Consider the following 19,399-nt stretch of genomic DNA (forward strand, 5'->3'; position numbering starts at 1 on the left):
ATAAATGAGCAGAAAAGACTTCTTTTAAAAATGTTTAAAAAATATCTTACTTTTTTAGTCACCCATTTATCTTCACTGGTTCATTTTAAATGGTCCTTTAGTGTGAAAAATACATTTATAAAAGTACAAATATTTTATTTTGTCTTAATTGGAGCTCATAAAAAAGTTATATAAATAAACCACAAAAAAATTTGTCAAAAAGTACCACAGTATTATTAGGTGATCATCACTCTGTGTGACTTATAAGGGACTAGATATACTTATAAAAACAAAAGGTTAACAGAGAAATGTCTTGTACACATATGTGGGATCAGTAGAGGAGCGTTCAGCTTCCTGATGAGATGAAGACTGCAGAATGAAGAATGAGATCGACACCACAGACACTGTAAATGTTCACAATGAGTGAATCTTTATTAACATCTTCTTAAGATGAACCGTATGAACATGAACAGAAGAATCAGAACGGAGTAAAACTAAAAGCTCTTACATTCAACAGGATCGTGACATTAGTGTCTAAAATCACCATCAAACTAACTAAAGTTTCCCTGATCTTTAAATAAAGCTCTCTTTCTTTTTATACATGTCATCATTCATGTAGAAACTAAAATTATTTTTACTGAAATCAACATTATTATTATTATATAAATCTAAAGTCCTTTTAAGATTCAATGTTATTTGAAAACAGAAAAGCATCAAACGTCTTGAACTCAAACACACGTGTGAAACATGAATGTGGAGGAGAAACTAAACGTTTGACCTCTGGATGAACTCTTCTCTTCATCTGCTGGATCTCCTCTCCTCATCCGCTGGATCTCTTCTCCTCATCCGCTGGATCTCCTCTCCTCATCCGCTCTCCTCATCCGGAGGACGAGGGCTGTTTGTCCAGACAGGATCTGATGCGGGTCATGAGCTCCTGCTCTTCATCCAGCGTGAGGTCCAGATAGTCTTCCTCGTGTCGGGGAATGTCCTCCAGAGCCTCGTTCACTAACTCCTCATCCAGAGGACTAGAAGCTGAAGCTGAACAAACACAGCTCCTCAACATCTGCACGCATCACTGATTTCATTTCATTCATTATAAATAATGGCCTTTTATACACACGCATAATATAATAAATATGCATATTTATAATATTAATAACAAAATTAATTTGTCATGTTATTCATTGTCACTGATACAAATTACTGTCCTTTTTATATCTAAGTGTGTGTGTGTGTGTGTGTGTATATATATATATATATATATACGTGTGTGTGTGTGTGTGTGTGTGTGTGTGTGTGTGTGTGCATATGAATGTATATGTGTGTTTGTGAATGCAGTTGTATATGCATATTTATTTTTATTAATAATAAAGAATGGCATTTAATATATATGCATATTGTAAATATGCATTTTCTGTATTAATTTTCACTGATGCAAAGCATTGTCATTATTATTTTTATATCTATTAGTATATCTATATTTATGTATAACAGAAATGCTTGTGGGTGCAGTTATATATACACTCACCTAAAGGATTATTAGGAACACCATACTAATACTGTGTTTGACCCCCTTTCGCCTTCAGAACTGCCTTAATTCTACGTGGCATTGATTCAACAAGATGCTGAAAGCATTCTTTAGAAATGTTGGCCCATATTGATAGGATAGCATCTTGCAGTTGATGGAGATTTGTGGGATGCACATCCAGGGCACGAAGCTCCCGTTCCACCACATCCCAAAGATGCTCTATTGGGTTGAGATCTGGTGACTGTGGGGGCCATTTTAGTACAGTGAACTCATTGTCATGTTCAAGAAACCAATTTGAAATGATTCGAGCTTTGTGACATGGTGCATTATCCTGCTGGAAGTAGCCATCAGAGGATGGGTACATGGTGGTCATAAAGGGATGGACATGGTCAGAAACAATGCTCAGGTAGGCCGTGGCATTTAAACGATGCCCAATTGGCACTAAGGGGCCTAAAGTGTGCCAAGAAAACATCCCCCACACCATTACACCACCACCACCAGCCTGCACAGTGGTAACAAGGCTTGATGGATCCATGTTCTCATTCTGTTTACGCCAAATTCTGACTCTACCATCTGAATGTCTCAACAGAAATCGAGACTCATCAGACCAGGCAACATTTTTCCAGTCTTCAACTGTCCAATTTTGGTGAGCTCGTGCAAATTGTAGCCTCTTTTTCCTATTTGTAGTGGAGATGAGTGGTACCCGGTGGGGTCTTCTGCTGTTGTAGCCCATCCGCCTCAAGGTTGTGCGTGTTGTGGCTTCACAAATACTTTGCTGCATACCTCGGTTGTAACGAGTGGTTATTTCAGTCAAAGTTGCTCTTCTATCAGCTTGAATCAGTCGGCCCATTCTCCTCTGACCTCTAGCATCAACAAGGCATTTTCGCCCACAGGACTGCCGCATACTGGATGTTTTTCCCTTTTCACACCATTCTTTGTAAACCCTAGAAATGGTTGTGCGTGAAAATCCCAGTAACTGAGCAGATTGTGAAATACTCAGACCGGCCCGTCTGGCACCAACAACCATGCCACGCTCAAAATTGCTTAAATCACCTTTCTTTCCCATTCTGTCATTCAGTTTGGAGTTCAGGAGATTGTCTTGACCAGGACCACACCCCTAAATGCATTGAAGCAACTGCCATGTGATTGGTTGATTAGATAATTGCATTAATGAGAAATTGAACAGGTGTTCCTAATAATCCTTTAGGTGGGTGTACATATTTATTTATTTTTATTAATAATAAATAATGTATTTTTTTATATGCTTAATATACATATATATTTTTTGTATTCAATGTCATTAATATAAAGCATTGTAATATATGAAGAGTTCAGATGCAAAAGCCTCTAAATGCCATCTGAAATTTTCTTCTAGAATGATCATTTTTATCAAGCTTGTATATTTAAGTTCAGTAATTTCACTTAAATTACAATTAATAGGTAATCTTTATTGCCATTTAAGTGAAATTATTGAATTTAAATATAAGAGCTTGATAAAAATGATAATTCTAGAAGAAAATTTCAGATGGCATTTAGAGGCTTTTGCATCTGAACTCTTCATATATATATATATATATATATATATGCATATTATTTATTTTATTAATAATAAACAATGGCATTGTTTACATTTTATATATGCAGTGTACATATGCATATTTATAATAGATATGTTTTATTGTATTAAAATATAAATATATATATATATATATATACGTAAGCGGACTTATGAATGCAATTTTATTAAGAATAAATAATGGCATTTTACATATTTATGCATGTTTGTAATATGCATTTTTGTTGTTGTTGATGTTTCCTGTTGCTGATATCGTGTGTGTTTGCTCTGCTGTTCTCACCGGTGTTGTCGGAAGAGGAGGAGGTGCTGGGCTCCTCTGAGGAAGAGGATGGAGGAGAAGGAGACAGGAGATCAGGAGGAACGACACCCTGGTTATCCAGCAGCATCTGTGTGGCCGACTGCAGATCATCTCCCATGAGCCTCAGCACCGAGTCTGCGATATCCAGCTGGAAGCCGTATGACACTAGCTGCACACACACACACACACACACACGTCACGCTCACGATCTCACAGCTGAAGTCTGCATGTAAATCACAGGAACACACACCTGATCCAGCTTGGTCTGTCGGTCTGAACTCTGAGTCTGAGTCTGAGTCTGAGCTTCAGCGCCGTCCAGCAGAATCTGTAGAAGAACATCTCAGAGTTAATCATGTGTGTGTGTGTGTGTGTGTGTGTGAGTCTGAGCTTCAGCACCGTCCAGCAGAATCTGTAGAAGAACATCTCAGCTTTAATAATGAGTGTGTGTCTGTGCTCACTTTATAGGCCTTGTCCACGTCTCCTCTGGCCTGATGCAGGGCTCTGGTAGTGTGTGTGTGTGTGTGTGTGTGCTCACGTTATAGGCCTTGTCCACGTCTCCTCTGGCCTGATGCAGGGCTCGGGCCGCGTCTCTCTTACTGAAGCTCATCTCCACCAGTGTGTTGATGTCCTGCAGACGTCGTCTCCTCTTCTCTCGCTCTCTCTCCTTCATCTCCTTCCTCTCCTGATGGACATCAGCACATGTTTAATTCTGAGGTGTCATGAGTGAACATGTGCTTTACGTGTTTATAGTGTAACACCTTCTTCCTCTGTGTGATGTGCAGCACGGCCTCTGATAAATCTCCTCGACAGGCTCTCAGACCCAGACGAGCGTCCTGCTCAGAGAAACCCAAACTCATCAGCTGTGTGATCTTATCCGGGTCCAGACACAACTGACCGAACAGACGCTCAACCTGACCGACACAGAGACACAATCATGAGTCACACTCCAGAAGAATCAAACGAGTCATGGTCAAGAAGAATCAAACGAGTCATGGTCTAGAAGAATCAAATGAGTCATGGTCAAGAAGAATCAAACTAATCACTCTAGAAGAATCAAATGAGTCATTGTCAAGAAGAATCAAATGACTCATGGTCTAGAAGAATCAAACTAATCACTCTCAAGACGAATCAAACAAGTTATATTCTAAGTAAACAAATGAGTCATATTCTATAAGAATAAAAGAGTCGTATTCTATAAAAATTAAACATGTTGGATTCTATAAGAATCAAATGAGTCATATTCCATATGAATCAAAACAGTCACATTCCACATGAATCAAATGAGTCACTTTTTAATTATTTTATTGTTGTTATACAGTAATAACAATAAAATGCTTCAAAAGTGACTCCTTTATGATTTCTATATGGTCTATTAAATGTATTTAAATGTTGCAATGCAAAATGTATTCATAGCATTTTTATTATTTATCATTTTATATATTGATTTTGGAGTTAAATATGACTTGGATATCTTCTGACGTTCACGAGGGCTTGATTTGAATCCAGAATATTTACAATAAACCTTAAAAAAAAAATTATCTGTGGAGTCAAATCTAACAGTTCACCGGAGAAAAGATGGAAATTGAATTAAAAACATAAACTCCCATAATAAGGAAATATATTTGCCGCTATCTAGAGCATTAATGTGAGAATACACGTGAGGGGGGGTTGATCTGAGTTTTGAGCAAATGATTCAAAGATTCACTCAGAATTCTCACTGGACTTTCACTGGTTTCAATCTACTGGTGACTTAGAGGAAGAGTCACCAAATGAATCACTGAACAGTCAAAAGAATCAAAAGATTCAGATCACTGGGATGATTCACAATCAGCACTGATGGTAGTACAGGTTCTTTTAGAGGTAAATAGACACAATAATAGAGACACAATCATCATATCTCAGAGCATTTACTTCTTTGAGCTTGTACGAGGCTTGGTTCTTGTTTCCTTCGTGGTACGCCAGCACACTCTGAAGAAGATACAGCCTCAGAAACAGCACGTCTTCTCCTCCGGTGTGGCCCTGAGAGCCAGAAACACACAGATCAAGCAGTGAACACACACACACACACACACACACACACACACAGACCTTGATGTGCTTCAGTCGGCTCTTCTCTTCTCCGTAACACCTCTGGAAACACTCCTCGGCCCGGGACAGTCTCTGTCTGGCGTTGTTCAGGCAGTCCAGCTGTTCCAGAGCCTGGTAACACCACACGATGTCCAGCTGCAGGACGGCGTAGTTATCCACTGTGTTCAGCAGCGCAGAGTTACACTTACTGGAGGAACATCAACATCAGAGTTACACTTACTGGAGGAACATCAACATCTACATCAGAGTTGTATGAGAGCACCATATATTAAAATTCTCGAAAGCAGAAAACGTCTTAAAAAATAGCTTTTATAAGCTTTATACTTGTAAAATTACAGATTTAACAGAAAGTTTAACATCAAAATTGAACAGCGCTGATGTAATTGTAATATTTGCATACTGAACTACCGCCATTAATGGTTTTTTTTCATGATAAATATAATATAAAGAATAATTTCACAGTTCGCAGGACAGCGCAATTTTAAAATTCATCAAGTGTTAAATGCCTTACAAATGTCTCAGAATGTTAAATGTCAGATTTATGTCGTAATACTGAACTATAACTCGTAATTTAATTACTCAGGCATTAAATGTCAAGATTGAATACGTGTAAGAAGCTTTATTCCAGTGTTATTTTAGTTTTCATTTATTAATATTTTTATATTTTCAGTTTTCATGTTAATTTCAGTTAATTTTTTTGTCATTTAATTGTGCTTTTGTAATTTTATTAGTTAAAATAAAATTAGTTTTATTGTTATTAAGGTTTAATTTATTTGAGTTTTTATAGTTTTTATTCAGTTCAGTTTTCTGTCAATAACTCTAGTGCTTCAGCTTAAACTTATTTCAGCTTATCGCCAAAGCAACGTTTCTAATTTTAGTTTAAGTTTTTCAACTAATATTTATATTTTATTTTAATTCAATGAACAGACATTTTTTTTATAGTTTTAGTTAACGATATTAACCCTGCTTTATACTTCCCACTTGACCACTTCATTCACACTGTCAGAAGTTACGTTGGTGTCGTTGTAATATCTGCATACTAAATAATTGGTCTATTTTTCAAGCATTACTGATTGTATTATTACTGATCTTTGCCTTTTTGCATATATATAGTAATTTATCCACTGCAAAGATAAGATTTTGTGTGCACATAAAGTGACTGCAGTGAATGGTCATGATGAATGTAAAGTGTGATGAAGCCGTACTTGAACTGTTCGTCAGCGAGGAGTAGATGACACAGAGCAGCGCTGTGATCTCTCCTCTTCATCAGAGATCGGCCTTTCTCATGGAAACCCATCGCCAGGATCAGAGCCTGAGATCGGGAGAGATGGGATATTAATGCAAGCACTGCTGTGTGTCTGAACACACACTCGTAATGATGCGCTGGAGCAATGATCATGTCAGACTATCACTGATCACTTTAAAACCATTCTTCTGAAGGATTATCATATTTCATCTGTGAGTTTCAGAAGGCTGGATGACACATTTATGAGAATAATCTTTAGGACATGGACTGATACAGTAACATGAGGACGATCACCTTCCTCTCCTCGTTGGGGATCTGGAGTGGATTTCCCTTCTGATCTGCGATCTCTAAGAACGGGGTAGTGGTCGGATCCTCACTCCCATCTGAGGGATACAGAAGTGCACATTATCTATTATTATTATTAAAATGATTTATTATTGACCAACGAACTTCAAAGTACATAATTTACTGTATATACATATATATACATATATATATATATATATATATATATATATATATTTACAAACTTTTATGTTGGATGCGATTAATCGATTTGACAGCACTAATATATATATATACACACACATTTCTGTATTTTCCAGACACTTTTATACTAAGTAACTTACAAAAGAGAAACAAAAGCAATTTATCAAGTGGCCAACAACATTCATAACATACGACTGCAGATTTATTAGATTACGACGCAAGTTAAAGAAGAAATAGATTTTAATTATTTATTTAAAAATTTATATATATTTTTATATGCATATAACAAATGTAATATGTATAATTGACCATTTGTATGTACATATTTCTTTTATGTATTTAAAAATGATAATTATGATATTTATTATTTTATTTTTAAATATTTATTTAAAAATGTAGAAATTATATAACATGTATGTAACATATATAATTGACAAAAAAACTACACACACTCACACATATGTTAGTTTCTATGTAAGTTTGGCAATTTAAGAATTATTATTAAGGTATTAGTTATTATGTTTTACGTTACAGCTTATATTATCAGCACTGGACTGACCAATCCAGGCCCGGATTATCTGGTGTAGAGCATGCGTGTGAACGTTTGTAGAAGTGTGATGTTCACCTCTCTCTGACAGGATCTCGAACCCCTTCTGTGTCCTCTGCACTCCTTCATCCTGACTGCGCTGCTTCTCCTCTTCCTCCAGCATCATACTCTTCGCCTCATCCGACGTCACGTTCAGCACCATGACCTTACTGTTGTTCTTCACGTTCTGGTCATCCAGCCTCATCCCTTAAACAAACACGTCTTACAACATGAGCTGATCAATGGATGTATGAATAAATGTTCAATCCCGGCGTCAGTCGTTTACCTGGAGAAAGCTTCTTTCCAGACAATATCAGATTGAAGTGTTTGAATTTAAACTCCTCACTTATCCTTAAAAAGCAGAAGAAGTTTATAATCAAACACAGGATTCAGAGGATGAGACAGAACTGTTCAAATGAGTGAATCACTTCTGAAATGATTCACCAAGAAATCAACATTTACACTTCATAAATGATTAATTCTGCAACACTGTTATGAACTGAACTAAATAATGACACTATAGTCTTCAGTCGAGCTGCACTGAACTGGTTTCATAATTGATGAACTTCACTGTTATTGAACTGAATCGAACCAACCCTGAACTGATTCGAACCAACCCTGAACTGAATCGAACCAACCCTGAACTGAATCGAACCAACCCTGAACTGAATCAAACCAACCCTGAACTGAATCGAGCTGAATCACACTAGTGTCTTCTGTAGAGCTGCTAATAGAATAGAATTGAATTGAATTTGTTACATAACTGATTAACTTTACAGTTATTGAACTGAACTGAATCAACACTGAACTTTACATCAGAATTGACTTTGTTTCATATTTAATGCAGTTTGCATAATTTACAGGTGAAACTCGAAAAATTAGAATACTGTGCAAAAGTTTATTTATTTCAGTAATTCGACTTAAAAGGTGAAACCTTTTATATAGAATATTATATAGAAATTATAACCTATTATATAGAAATAGCCTTTATTTGTTATAATTTTGATGATTATTGCTTACAGCTTATAAACATTTGCAAAATTTCTGAGATTTTGAATTTGGGGTTTTCATAAGCCATAATCATCAAAATTATAACAAATAAAGGCTTGAAATATCTCACTTTGCATGTAATGAGTCTATATAATATATTAGTTTCACCTGTTAAGTTGAATTACTGAAATAAATGATCTTTTGCACGATATTCTGATTTTTGGAGTTTCACCTGTATTGTTATTTGGCTGTTGATCTCTGAGAAGCTTCTTTGAGACTCTTTCTGTACTGTAACATGTCTGGACTCACCGGCTCTTCAGCTCTTGTGTGGTGATGTCCAGTTTGGTTTTAAAATGAACTTTCCGTTTCTTTTTCTAAAGGAAACACAAACACAGAGTTAACTCAGTGAACAGTGGAGTAAGAGTGAATCTGAACGCATGATCCCGCACCTCTCCTTCTCTGGGCAGGTGGAGCTCAAGCGAAGCCACTGAAGTCTCCTTAAACTCTTTATTCCCCTCATCCTTCCGGCTGGTGTCTGATCTGAGGAACTCCAGCGATGACATCACTTCCTCCACACTGAAGCCGGTGACAGGAGCGTATTTCACAGCCAGTTCCTGATGAGAGATGAGAGGAGCGGTTATAGGAGAAACAGGTGATCGAACAGGTGTTTCACACACTCACTCACACACACACACACACACACACACACACACACACACACACTGAAGCCAGTGACAGGAGCGTATTTCACAGCCAGTTCCTGATGAGAGATGAGAGGAGCGGTTATAGGAGAAACAGGTGATCGAACAGGTGTTTCACACACTCACTCACACACACACACACACACACACACACACACACACACACACACTGAAGCCAGTGACAGGAGCGTATTTCACAGCCAGTTCCTGATGAGAGATGAGAGGAGCGGTTATAGGAGAAACAGGTGATCGAACAGGTGTTTCACACACTCACTCACACACACACACACACACACACACACACACACTGAAGCCAGTGACAGGAGCGTATTTCACAGCCAGTTCCTGATGAGAGATGAGAGGAGCAGTTATAGGAGAAACAGGTGATCGAACAGGTGTTTCACACACTCACTCACTCACTCACTCACATACACTCTCTCTCTCTCTCTCTCTCATTCATTCACTCATTCACTCTCTCACACACACACACACACTCACATACACACTCTCATTCACTCACTCACACTCTCTCTCTCTCTCTCTCTCTCTCATTCATTCACTCATTCACTCTCTCACTCACTCACTCACTCACACACTCTCATTCACTCACTCACACTCTCTCTCTCTCATTCATTCACTCATTCACTCTCTCTCTCACTCACTCACACACACACACACACTCTCATTCACTCACTCACTCACACTCTCTCTCTCTCTCTCTCTCTCTCTCTCATTCATTCACTCATTCACTCTCTCTCTCACTCACTCACTCACTCACTCATTCACTCACTCACACACACACACACACACACACACTCACACACACCTGTAAGTTGTGGAGCTCCGGGTCCCCGGTGTCCGTGGTGAAGGGCTCGAGCCACAGACGGATGTTGTCCTGCCGGAGGAGAGTGATCAGCCGGGCCTGGATGTGCTGCTCGTCCATCGCTACAGTCCAGCAGAGATGAAGAGGACCGGGATCAAACGCGTCTGGAACTGAAACTGAAACCAGCAGCTCTTGAATGGATGGAAATCCCCTAGAAATCCAGAATAAACCAGTATACGCTATATCCGCTTAAAATAACACCAGCGAGTAGACACATTTAGACGGTTTATATAGATGATATACTTATATATGTATGTGTATGTGTTGTCAATGTGATTAAATATATCAGTAGTCGAGATGTTGAGGACGTCTCACTCACTCTGCTGCGCTGCGCACACGTGACGTTGTTGTTGTTTTCTTCCTGGTTCTCCGTCACTTCCGGTCATCTGATTCTTTTTTCTTCTTTTCTTTTTTGTTGTTTTTAGCACCTCCTGCTGGACTGGGGATGAACTGTTGTTGTTATTTTAATTTTTTTGATTTATGTTTATAATAATGATATAATTTATTATTTTTAAATATTTAGAACACTGTTTTATCTAAAGCCACTCGTAAAGGAGGAAATGCAAATGCTTGTTCCTGAGAGTTCACATGACTTACTTCACTAATTTGTAATATATTCAGCTAAAAATGAGTTAACTCCATTCGTTTGGAGAAGATTGTCAATAAAAAACAAAAAACAGAGAAACTATTTATATGTAATATATGTCATTAATATAGAGCTTTTATTAAATTAATAGTTAAGTACCCTGGCTGTGTGTGTGTGTGTGTGTGTGTGTGTGTGTGTGTGTGTGTGTGTGTGTGTGTGTGTGTGTGTGTGTGTGTGTGTGTGTGTGTGTGTGTGTGTGTGTGTGTGTGTGTGTGTGTGTGTGTGTGTGCATGACAGATTCTGTGTGTGTATAATTTTTTTTAAATATGTTCGCATACTATTGCATACTTTGTTCTAATAATACAATTTGATTATTATAAATCAATATATAATTCAATAGAGATGTTTTTAAATCATCAGTGTTTATATTATATAAATATCAGTGTCAGGTTACACAGACTGATTGTGTTTGCATTATTTACACTAAAACTTACTTTGCAAACAATTTTCACCAATAATTACAAAGAAACAAGAAGTGACACAATGAATTAAACATGAAATGTTGAAGTAGAAAGACTGAAATAGTATTGTTGTTTTATTTTTTAAAAACATTACAGTGTATATCAAATATTGATTAGACAATTAGTGATAGTGCAAACTATGCAAAGGAAACATATGCAAATCATGGTGCATCTCATTATTCCATTACTTGACTCCTGTAATTTCCATGTTTATGTGTTATAAACCAATGCATATTAATATATAACAATATTTCAAGTGCATATGAGCTTTCTTCACATGCTACATGAGTATCAACCAGCTACTGTCAGGGTTTGGGTAGGTGGAAGTAGCGAGGACTCACGTGCAGATCAAATGGGCTTTTATTAAGCATAAAATAAAACAAATACAAACAAAACTACCCCGAGGGGGAAAAACAAGACAGACTAGACTTGACTCAGCTTGACTTGACAGCAGGGAAACACACAGCATAGATACGACGACGAACCAGCACAGGACTGCAAACACAAGGAGAATAAATAGGGAGAGCAAACAAAGCAGGTAACGAGGGAGGACAGGTGGGGAAAATGAATCAATAATCAGGTAACAAGGTGGGCGGGGTTAGACAATCGACTAGAGAGCACATGGCACAAGGAAACACATGACAAGCCATGTGCTCACAACAAACAGGACTAGAACACAAAACGAGACATGAACACGCAGCTAGTGAAAACTCAAAAGCCACGTGTTCACACAAAACATGACAACATGAAAGCACACAGCCAGTGAAAAACAAGCTGTGTGCTACACAGCACAAGACAAGAAAAAACACATGCAGACAGAAGAGCGCGCGGCTCGAGCGAACTCGAAACCGCGCGCGCTCACGTGACAAGACAGAGCGCACGAGAACAAGCGAAAGCTCATTCCGTGCGCTCACAAAAGAAAACAAACACGCGGAGCATTGATGTCCGAATCCCGACACAGAACCGAAACCTAACCAGACAGACGTGTCGGGATCCAAACACCACGCCCCGCACATATAACAAGGCACGTAGACAAGTGAGTGCACGGCCCGAGCGCGCTCGGAACCGCGCACTCACACAGAGACGAGACAAAACAGGGAGTGTCAGAGCTCTGTCACAAAACCAAGAAATTAACTAGACCGAAGTGACAGAACCCTGACAGCTACTCAATCAATGAAATAAAGCAATGAGAAATAGCCACTGTTTTTGCTGTCAGACTATTTCTGTAAAAATACTACTGTTATATAATATAACAAATAAAAAGTATGAAATATTTTCTCACATTTTTTGCCAAAAGCATGTTCTAAGAATGTTCCCATAAGAACGTTTGAATGATACTTTTGAATGTTTTCTGAACATTCCAAAACAAGTAACATTTAAAAATGTCAAACAAACTACAACGTTTCAGAACAGTTCCATGAATCATGGAATTTTAAGAGCATTATTAGAGACCAGATAACTTTGAACGAATGTTCTATTAAAGGTGCACTGTGTGATTTCTAGTGGCATCTAGTGGTGAGGTTGCGAATTGCACCCAACAGAAGTTACGGTGGCCGACAGGAAGTGATGTCGTCGTCTGAAACAGCAGAGAGTAGCCAGTTAATCAATGAGGTTTCTTTACAAAGATAAATTAAGAAATTAGGTTTACTTAATTATTCAGTAAAACGATGGTATTGCAAATATTATTGTTACTTGTTCATCATTGTGTCAGTGTTTTATTCACTGACTTTAGCTGAAGCTTCTTTACACGAACAATACAGTGACGAAACGCGCTTGTCCATTTAGGGCCACCGTAGAAACATGTCAATGTAAGCAGACCCGCGGTGTGTGCATAGATATCATATAATAAAGGCTAGATGTCTTACGGCGGAGTCACTTCCGGCATCACCGGCGGCCATCTTGCCACAGGGAAGCTGTGAATTAAGGTGAGTGATCAAATCCTCTTATCTCGCTGAAATCTTGACGGATTTACAAACGGTTTGGTTTCTTACAAACATTATTAACGTGGCTATAATTCTTTCATATGGAAGTCCATTGTTATAATTATTCATATGTATGTAGTGTCATAACTACATCTCTGACGTTTATAACAAACCAAACCGTTTGAAAATCGGTAGAAAATTGAACAAGTTATGGTTATTTAAAAGTACATGCACCATGTTACGAAAGAGCGAGCACCCTGTGGTAAGATGGCCGCCGTGTGCGGACGTCGACCTCCATTGGCCAGCAGCGCGCACGAGACATCTAGCCTTTATTATATGATATCTATGGGTGTGTGTAGAGAGAATTGACTCATTCTAAGCTAATAAACACGTAACGGTTCATTATGTAAGGTCTTTATGCGTTACTGAAAACATATTAATATTATATTGCATTTCTGTCAACAGACCCTATACACAATGCACCTTTATCGTTACTGTTCATTACATTCTGAAAACGTTCCCTGTCGGTTTGTATCAGTCACAGTTTATCCTGGTTAAAATGAGGCGTAAAGGCCGAGTCTCCTGGCGGTCTCAGACTTCCTCAGGCTTTTCCTCTGAGGGAACGGCTGGTGTTTGGATCCTGCAGGAGTGGAGCGATAACTCCCGAAGCTCATCTGACGGGACAGAACCGCTGGAGCAGAACACGTCCTGGAGTTCAGAACACTGGCGTTCTTCATCCTCAGATCGAGAGAGTCCGAGAGCCGTTCTGAGTCTGAGCTCGTGCTGGAGGCTTCAGAAGACACGTGACTCCTGTGTGCGGATCCAGATGTGGTGTGTGTGAGACGGTGAGTGTCCAGATGTGTGCGCCACTGACCGCCAGCACAGTCCACTGCAGACTCACTGACCGGAGCTTGCGTTGAAGAAGGAGAACGCTTGACCTGGAACACGGGGAGCACGTCGACTAGATGTTCACCGTTTATCTCTTCACTGGTGTGTGCTGTAGATGAACACAAGAAGAGCATGTGTCATTAAATACAACATCACATGATCATCATCCTTCCCTCGGGTCAATCAATTTTGAAGAAAAAAATAAAATAAAAATTGAGTGTTAATCAGAGTGGTCCAATACCCTTAGGACTTTTGTCGCACTTGAACCACGAATACTCAAAAAAAATGTAATGCATTCCAGGAGTTTTGAGGTTGAAATGTAAAAAAGGTAACAAATCCTTCGCTTGTGGGTCAATTTGACCTCCATAGGAATTCATGGAATACGATGAATGCTTCAGTACACATAGAAAAACCTAAAAATGCTAAAAAATCTAACTTAAAATGCTAAAACTTTTCGAAAAAATGATTTTATAATGTCTGACTACATGTGTATCTGCATACTGAACAGTTGGCTGACCCAGAGGAACAGCTCATGTGCTGCATATTCAGCTATAACGCCATCTAGTGGCTAGAGTCATGAAACATCATGTTATGTTCATTTTTGCCCACAAGAGGTCAGCAGAGACACAATGCAGGATATTTACAGCTGAATTAAAAGGTTTAGGCATGAAATTGTGAGTTATTTTGAATGAATGGTTGAAAGAATGAGAGGAATGTGCTTAAATCTAGTAATTTAATGGTAAATATTTAACAAAAAATCTCAACAAAAAAAATAGAAAACATATTATCAAAATGAAATAAAATAAGCTTCCTGGTCAAAAAAGAAAAAAGTATGTATAATGTTAGGGCTTCGGGTCATTTTGACCCGCGAGAAAAAGATGTGTAACAAAACGCGAGGGAAAGATAAAGGGTTAAATATACCTAAATGTAGCTCCTAAATAAAGACTTCCCTAACATGGAACGTTCTCAGAATGTTCTGGAAAGATTCTCTCAGTGCTACAAACAAACGTTCTTCCAGTTATCTGGCCTTTAATAATGCTCTCAAAACGTTATTTATACATTGTTCATGGAACGTTTTTATTTCTGAAATGTTTTAGTTGGACATGTTTTGTTTTTAAATGTTACTTGTTTCAGAATATTCAGAGAACGTTCAAAAGTTACGTTCCCATAATGTTTGCAAAATCACGAAATGGAATGTTGGAAAGAGTTGCATTAAAGAATAGAACATTCAGAAATAACATTTTCATAACTTAATGGCAACGTTAGCAAAACGATCTTAGAACATATTTTAATCGCAGGGTATTTAAGGTCAAATGTCTGTTTTCTGTATTGTACGTTGAGTAATGAGTGAAAATAATAAAACCACAGTGACAAACATTAGGACAAAAGCTACTGTAAATAAAGAAGATTGCATCACAGGATTTCACATAAAACCAGGGTGGGGCAAGTTTTTATTTATTTATGCATTTGGGTTTTCTTTTTTGCAAGGGTAATGATAGTGAAAGCGCTTAATATATATATATTTAATGTAATCAATATTTCAACATTTTTGTCTATGCATATATTGAGTTTTGATAATAACCCACCCCGAGAAATGTTCAGTCCATGAAGTAAAGTGTGTGACAACTTGCCCCGGACAAGTTTATGTGATAAGATAAACATAACCTTTAAAAGGCATTCTGCTGTGTTTAACATTTAGCTGCAACAAATATCAAGATGGGATAATTAATTCATACATTGTCTTTCCAGTGTTTTGGAATATGCTACATAACGTCCAGTTTTTAAATGTTTTAAAAACGTTTTTTCTTTTAACACTTAACGTTCAATCATTCTTCGAACAGAGCGTTACTTTTGAACGTTCTCTAAACGTTCTGAGAACGTTCTCTGTTATCTGAGTAAATCCAAACACCATTGGTACCTGTTCTGAAGCACAGCACACGAGTCTGCCGTCTCTGCTCCTCTCTGATGGAGTTGTATTGCTCTGTTAACAGTGCGATGTCCATCCTAACGCTGCTGTGCTCTGAGTGAACTGTCCTCATCTCCCCCCACACATCTGAATACACCACAGATGAGCAACAGCAAGGCTTCATCCTGATGATAACACACTTTTATTGAAGGATGATCATAAATGCAGCTTGATTTCCCTCAGCAGAAGATCTCGTGTGGATGTGTGCTTTGTGGGCATTTCCTTCAAGAGTTGCATCAAAGTGCAAACAAACCAGGGCAATCCAAGGCTGTTCTGTTTGCAAAGACAATGTTAAGATATTCATGTGCAATATTCATATATTCATATTCATATGATGTGCAAAGTCTGTGTGAGAGACAAATAAATAAGGCAAAAGAATGACATTAGAAAAAGAAAATGATGCGGTTAAACTTCATAATTTCATTAATCATGCAGTTCCTCAGCATGTTTGCACAGTATTGTTGATGCAGAGGGTGAGGTGAACTCATTTAGCACGTACTTGTGTTAAAGTTGAAGTGTATTGGCCAAGTAAGATTGTAGTTTGTTTAGGTGAATTACTTGCAATATTGAAATAATACAGTCATGCATGCAATAGTTAGTAATTAACTGAGACATAAATACCATTGCATACAAAAAAATGCATCGTTTGAAAATGCCTTCAATTCTCTATTTCTCTCAGCTGTTTCATTTAAACTAAAATATACATTTACATAACACTATATCCAACACCCAGCTCACTTTGACAAAATACAATTTAACACTTCGGTTATTTAAATTCACCTCAAATTGCATGGCTGCTTTATTTCACACGTACACTTAAATGACTGTGGATGACTTAAAAAACGTTATCAATATTTTTACACGTGCATGTTTATCTTCTTTTTCCTGTTCACTTCCTCTATACTTCCATGAATTGTCTCAGACATTAATTAAGTTAGTTTCCTGTTTCTGAATATGATGTGCTGAAAAAAATAGTAAATGAGCTGTTTTAAATACATATTTCTAAAGCACATGACATTAAATACACAACGGACATGCCAGGTTAAAGTTCATGAAACTTAGCAAAACATGTTATTTCGGAGATGCGCAGTCCCTTTAAGTGTTATTGGGCTTGTTCGACTTCATGCAGCTCTGCGCAGAACGATCGGCGGCTGACTTGAAGCAGTGCATGCCGGTTAGAAATTTTGTCCGACTTGATACAGCGCCGACGCCACGTGACTGTGACGTATGGCATCAAAGTACCGCGAGAGCGTTTCGAGAGTAGCCGGAGAACTCAGCCAGCGCAGCTTCTCAAGAGCGGCTGCACTGGGCTGCAGGAGGGCTGATGACGACACAGCTGTTCCACGATTGGCCGGATTCACCGCATGACAACGATCACGTGTGTTTCGTGTTTATTCGAACACCTTTAGTTCCTCTAATGCTCTCAAATCAGTTTATTATAACAGTGAACACTCTTTTCATGTCGTTGTCATGTTATATTGTGTCATGTTTATCAAATTAAAACTGCTTAAAAAACGTAGACTCCACTTCATTGATAGTTGCTTATGTTGAACTTTATTCTTGTTCAAACAGACGCTGTATGAAGCAGTACATAAAGTATTGAATGAACATGTCTCATGAAATGAAACATCTGTGTATTATTTGGCAAATATTGCATTTATTTCACTGCAGCTGTGGTAAAGTATGCAAACACCACGTGAGCGGTCACTACGGGAACCAGAAAGTGTCCGACTTCACGTCTCCGTTTGCAGCTCCTCCCCGCCTGCACGCGGCTACTCTCGCCGATCGGTTACATCCAGCCGCAGCCGATGTCGAACACACCTAATATCACATGCTCGCTCAGGTCATGAATATTCACATGATGGCTACATGAAGTTCGCCGACGTGATTGGTGAGTGGAACCATAGACATGTATAGAAAGGCTAGATAGCTTACCGGCGCTGAGAGCCAATGGGACCCGACGACGTCACACGGCGGCCATCTTAGGACAGGACCGCTCGTCCAGTTATAACATTAAAGTCTATTGTGCATGTAGTGCTGAAATAACTATATTTTGCTCAATTTTCAACCGATTTTCAAACGGCTTGGTGTGTCATAAACGTCAGGGATGCGGCTATTTAACTGCATACTTGTGAAAAATTATAGCCACAAACGGCATCAGCACAAATCATAGCCACGTTAATAAGGTTTGTAATAAACCAAACCGTTTGTAAATCCGTCAAGAATTCAGCAAGTTACGAGCATTTTAGTTGGCGTATGTCACTCACCTTCCGTCCACAGCAGCAGGGAGCAGCAGCGCAGTCTCCTGACCTAAGATGGCCGCCAAGTGACGACACAGCTGACTCCGCCTTGAGCCATCTAGCCTTTCTATACATGTCTATAAGCCGCGTTTCCATTACCCTTCAAATTGCGCAAATTGAAATTGCGAATTGAAAATACGCTTAATGGAAACACGTCAATTTCGCAAAAACTCCCATTTATCGCAAAAAAGTTTTTACGCTCTCATGAGGTGGTTTTTCAGGCAATTCGAAAAATGAATATTTCGCAAAACTGCAATGGAAACAGTTTTTGCGCATTTACAGTCACCTGACTTAGAAGACGCAGTGTGTTTGAAGTCCATGTATAGCTACGCAAATAATAATAATTTTATATTATTTTATTATAACATTTAATAGGCTATATTTAGAAGAGGCTTTTATGCAAAAAAGGAACAAAGCTGAGCGTGGAGCGCGCACTGCATGACACGGAGGCGCGGCCGCAAACACTTGCATTTTCCTATCAACAGTGGAAACAACTTATACTCTATCATTTCTGGTCAGACAGAAAATAATAATACATTATTCTCAACCACTTTTATTTGTGTAAACTCACAATAACAAGAAAATGCTGTGCTTTTGTAAAATAAAAGAAACAATCAGACGCACATGATCTCCGTAAACTGGGGCGCGAGAACTGAAACAAAATATAGCCTGTGTAGGCTAAAGCTTGAAATGTCCACTTTAAAACGAACAAATTCGAATCGAAAGCTAATACCTTCTGATTATGTAGGCTAATCCGTATGAAAGTTGCATTTCTCTCTAAAAGCGCATCTGCTTAACAGCGGAGATGGAGATGTGATTTTAGCCGACACTTAGAAAACAATATAGTTTATT

General features: G+C 38.3%; 2 protein-coding genes and 1 long non-coding RNA gene across 5 annotated transcripts; 1 reads left to right on the forward strand and 2 right to left on the reverse strand.

Moving 5' to 3' along the window:
* Positions 1–381: 381 nt before the first annotated feature.
* nub1 (negative regulator of ubiquitin-like proteins 1) lies at positions 382–10,769 on the reverse strand. 3 transcript variants are annotated; one of them, XM_082183464.1, is made up of 16 exons: positions 10,684–10,769; positions 10,308–10,515; positions 9,230–9,394; positions 9,090–9,154; positions 8,077–8,141; positions 7,830–7,997; positions 7,010–7,098; positions 6,675–6,781; positions 5,470–5,656; positions 5,293–5,400; positions 4,140–4,292; positions 3,917–4,063; positions 3,632–3,706; positions 3,364–3,550; positions 870–1,017; positions 382–812 (listed from the first exon to the last, which is right to left on the reverse strand). In XM_082183464.1, the coding sequence occupies exons 2-16, from the start codon at positions 10,422–10,424 to the stop codon at positions 800–802; spliced, it is 1,794 nt and encodes a 597-aa protein (XP_082039590.1). In that variant the 5' UTR covers positions 10,425–10,515; positions 10,684–10,769; the 3' UTR covers positions 382–799. The 3 variants fall into 3 exon arrangements, with proteins under 3 accessions (XP_082039590.1, XP_082039589.1, XP_082039588.1); XM_082183463.1 differs by having other exon boundaries at positions 382–834; XM_082183462.1 differs by having other exon boundaries at positions 382–1,017.
* LOC309509005 lies at positions 9,428–9,785 on the forward strand. Its single transcript, XR_014209767.1, has 3 exons — positions 9,428–9,536; positions 9,573–9,684; positions 9,721–9,785. It is a non-coding gene; the product is annotated as an uncharacterized lncRNA (long non-coding RNA).
* A 1,889-nt stretch (positions 10,770–12,658) lies between the features above and the next one.
* Positions 12,659–16,407, reverse strand: LOC309508978 (uncharacterized protein). The gene is made up of 2 exons (XM_082183516.1): positions 16,200–16,407; positions 12,659–14,390 (listed from the first exon to the last, which is right to left on the reverse strand). Exons 1-2 carry the CDS (start codon positions 16,318–16,320, stop codon positions 13,948–13,950), a joined length of 564 nt encoding a protein of 187 aa, XP_082039642.1. The 5' UTR covers positions 16,321–16,407; the 3' UTR covers positions 12,659–13,947.
* Positions 16,408–19,399: the final 2,992 nt, after the last annotated feature.

The sequence above is a fragment of the Leuciscus leuciscus genome (assembly GCF_965113295.1).
Source record: "Leuciscus leuciscus genome assembly, chromosome: 11".
NCBI classification, from domain to species: Eukaryota; Metazoa; Chordata; class Actinopteri; order Cypriniformes; family Leuciscidae; genus Leuciscus; species Leuciscus leuciscus.

Excerpts from the sequence above, each read along its gene's own strand:
- nub1 (XM_082183464.1), bottom strand. The coding sequence starts at position 10,424 with ATGGACGAGCAGCACATCCAGGCCCGGCTGATCACTCTCCTCCGGCAG. Across the intron at positions 9,155-9,229 it reads ACCTGCCCAGAGAAGGAGAG|AAAAAGAAACGGAAAGTTCA; the intron begins GTGCGGGATCAT and ends TGTTTCCTTTAG. Across the intron at positions 6,782-7,009 it reads TCCCCAACGAGGAGAGGAAG|GCTCTGATCCTGGCGATGGG; the intron begins GTGATCGTCCTC and ends TCCCGATCTCAG.
- LOC309508978 (XM_082183516.1), bottom strand. The coding sequence starts at position 16,320 with ATGAGGACAGTTCACTCAGAGCACAGCAGCGTTAGGATGGACATCGCA. Across the intron at positions 14,391-16,199 it reads TGTGCTGTGCTTCAGAACAG|CACACACCAGTGAAGAGATA; the intron begins GTACCAATGGTG and ends GTTCATCTACAG.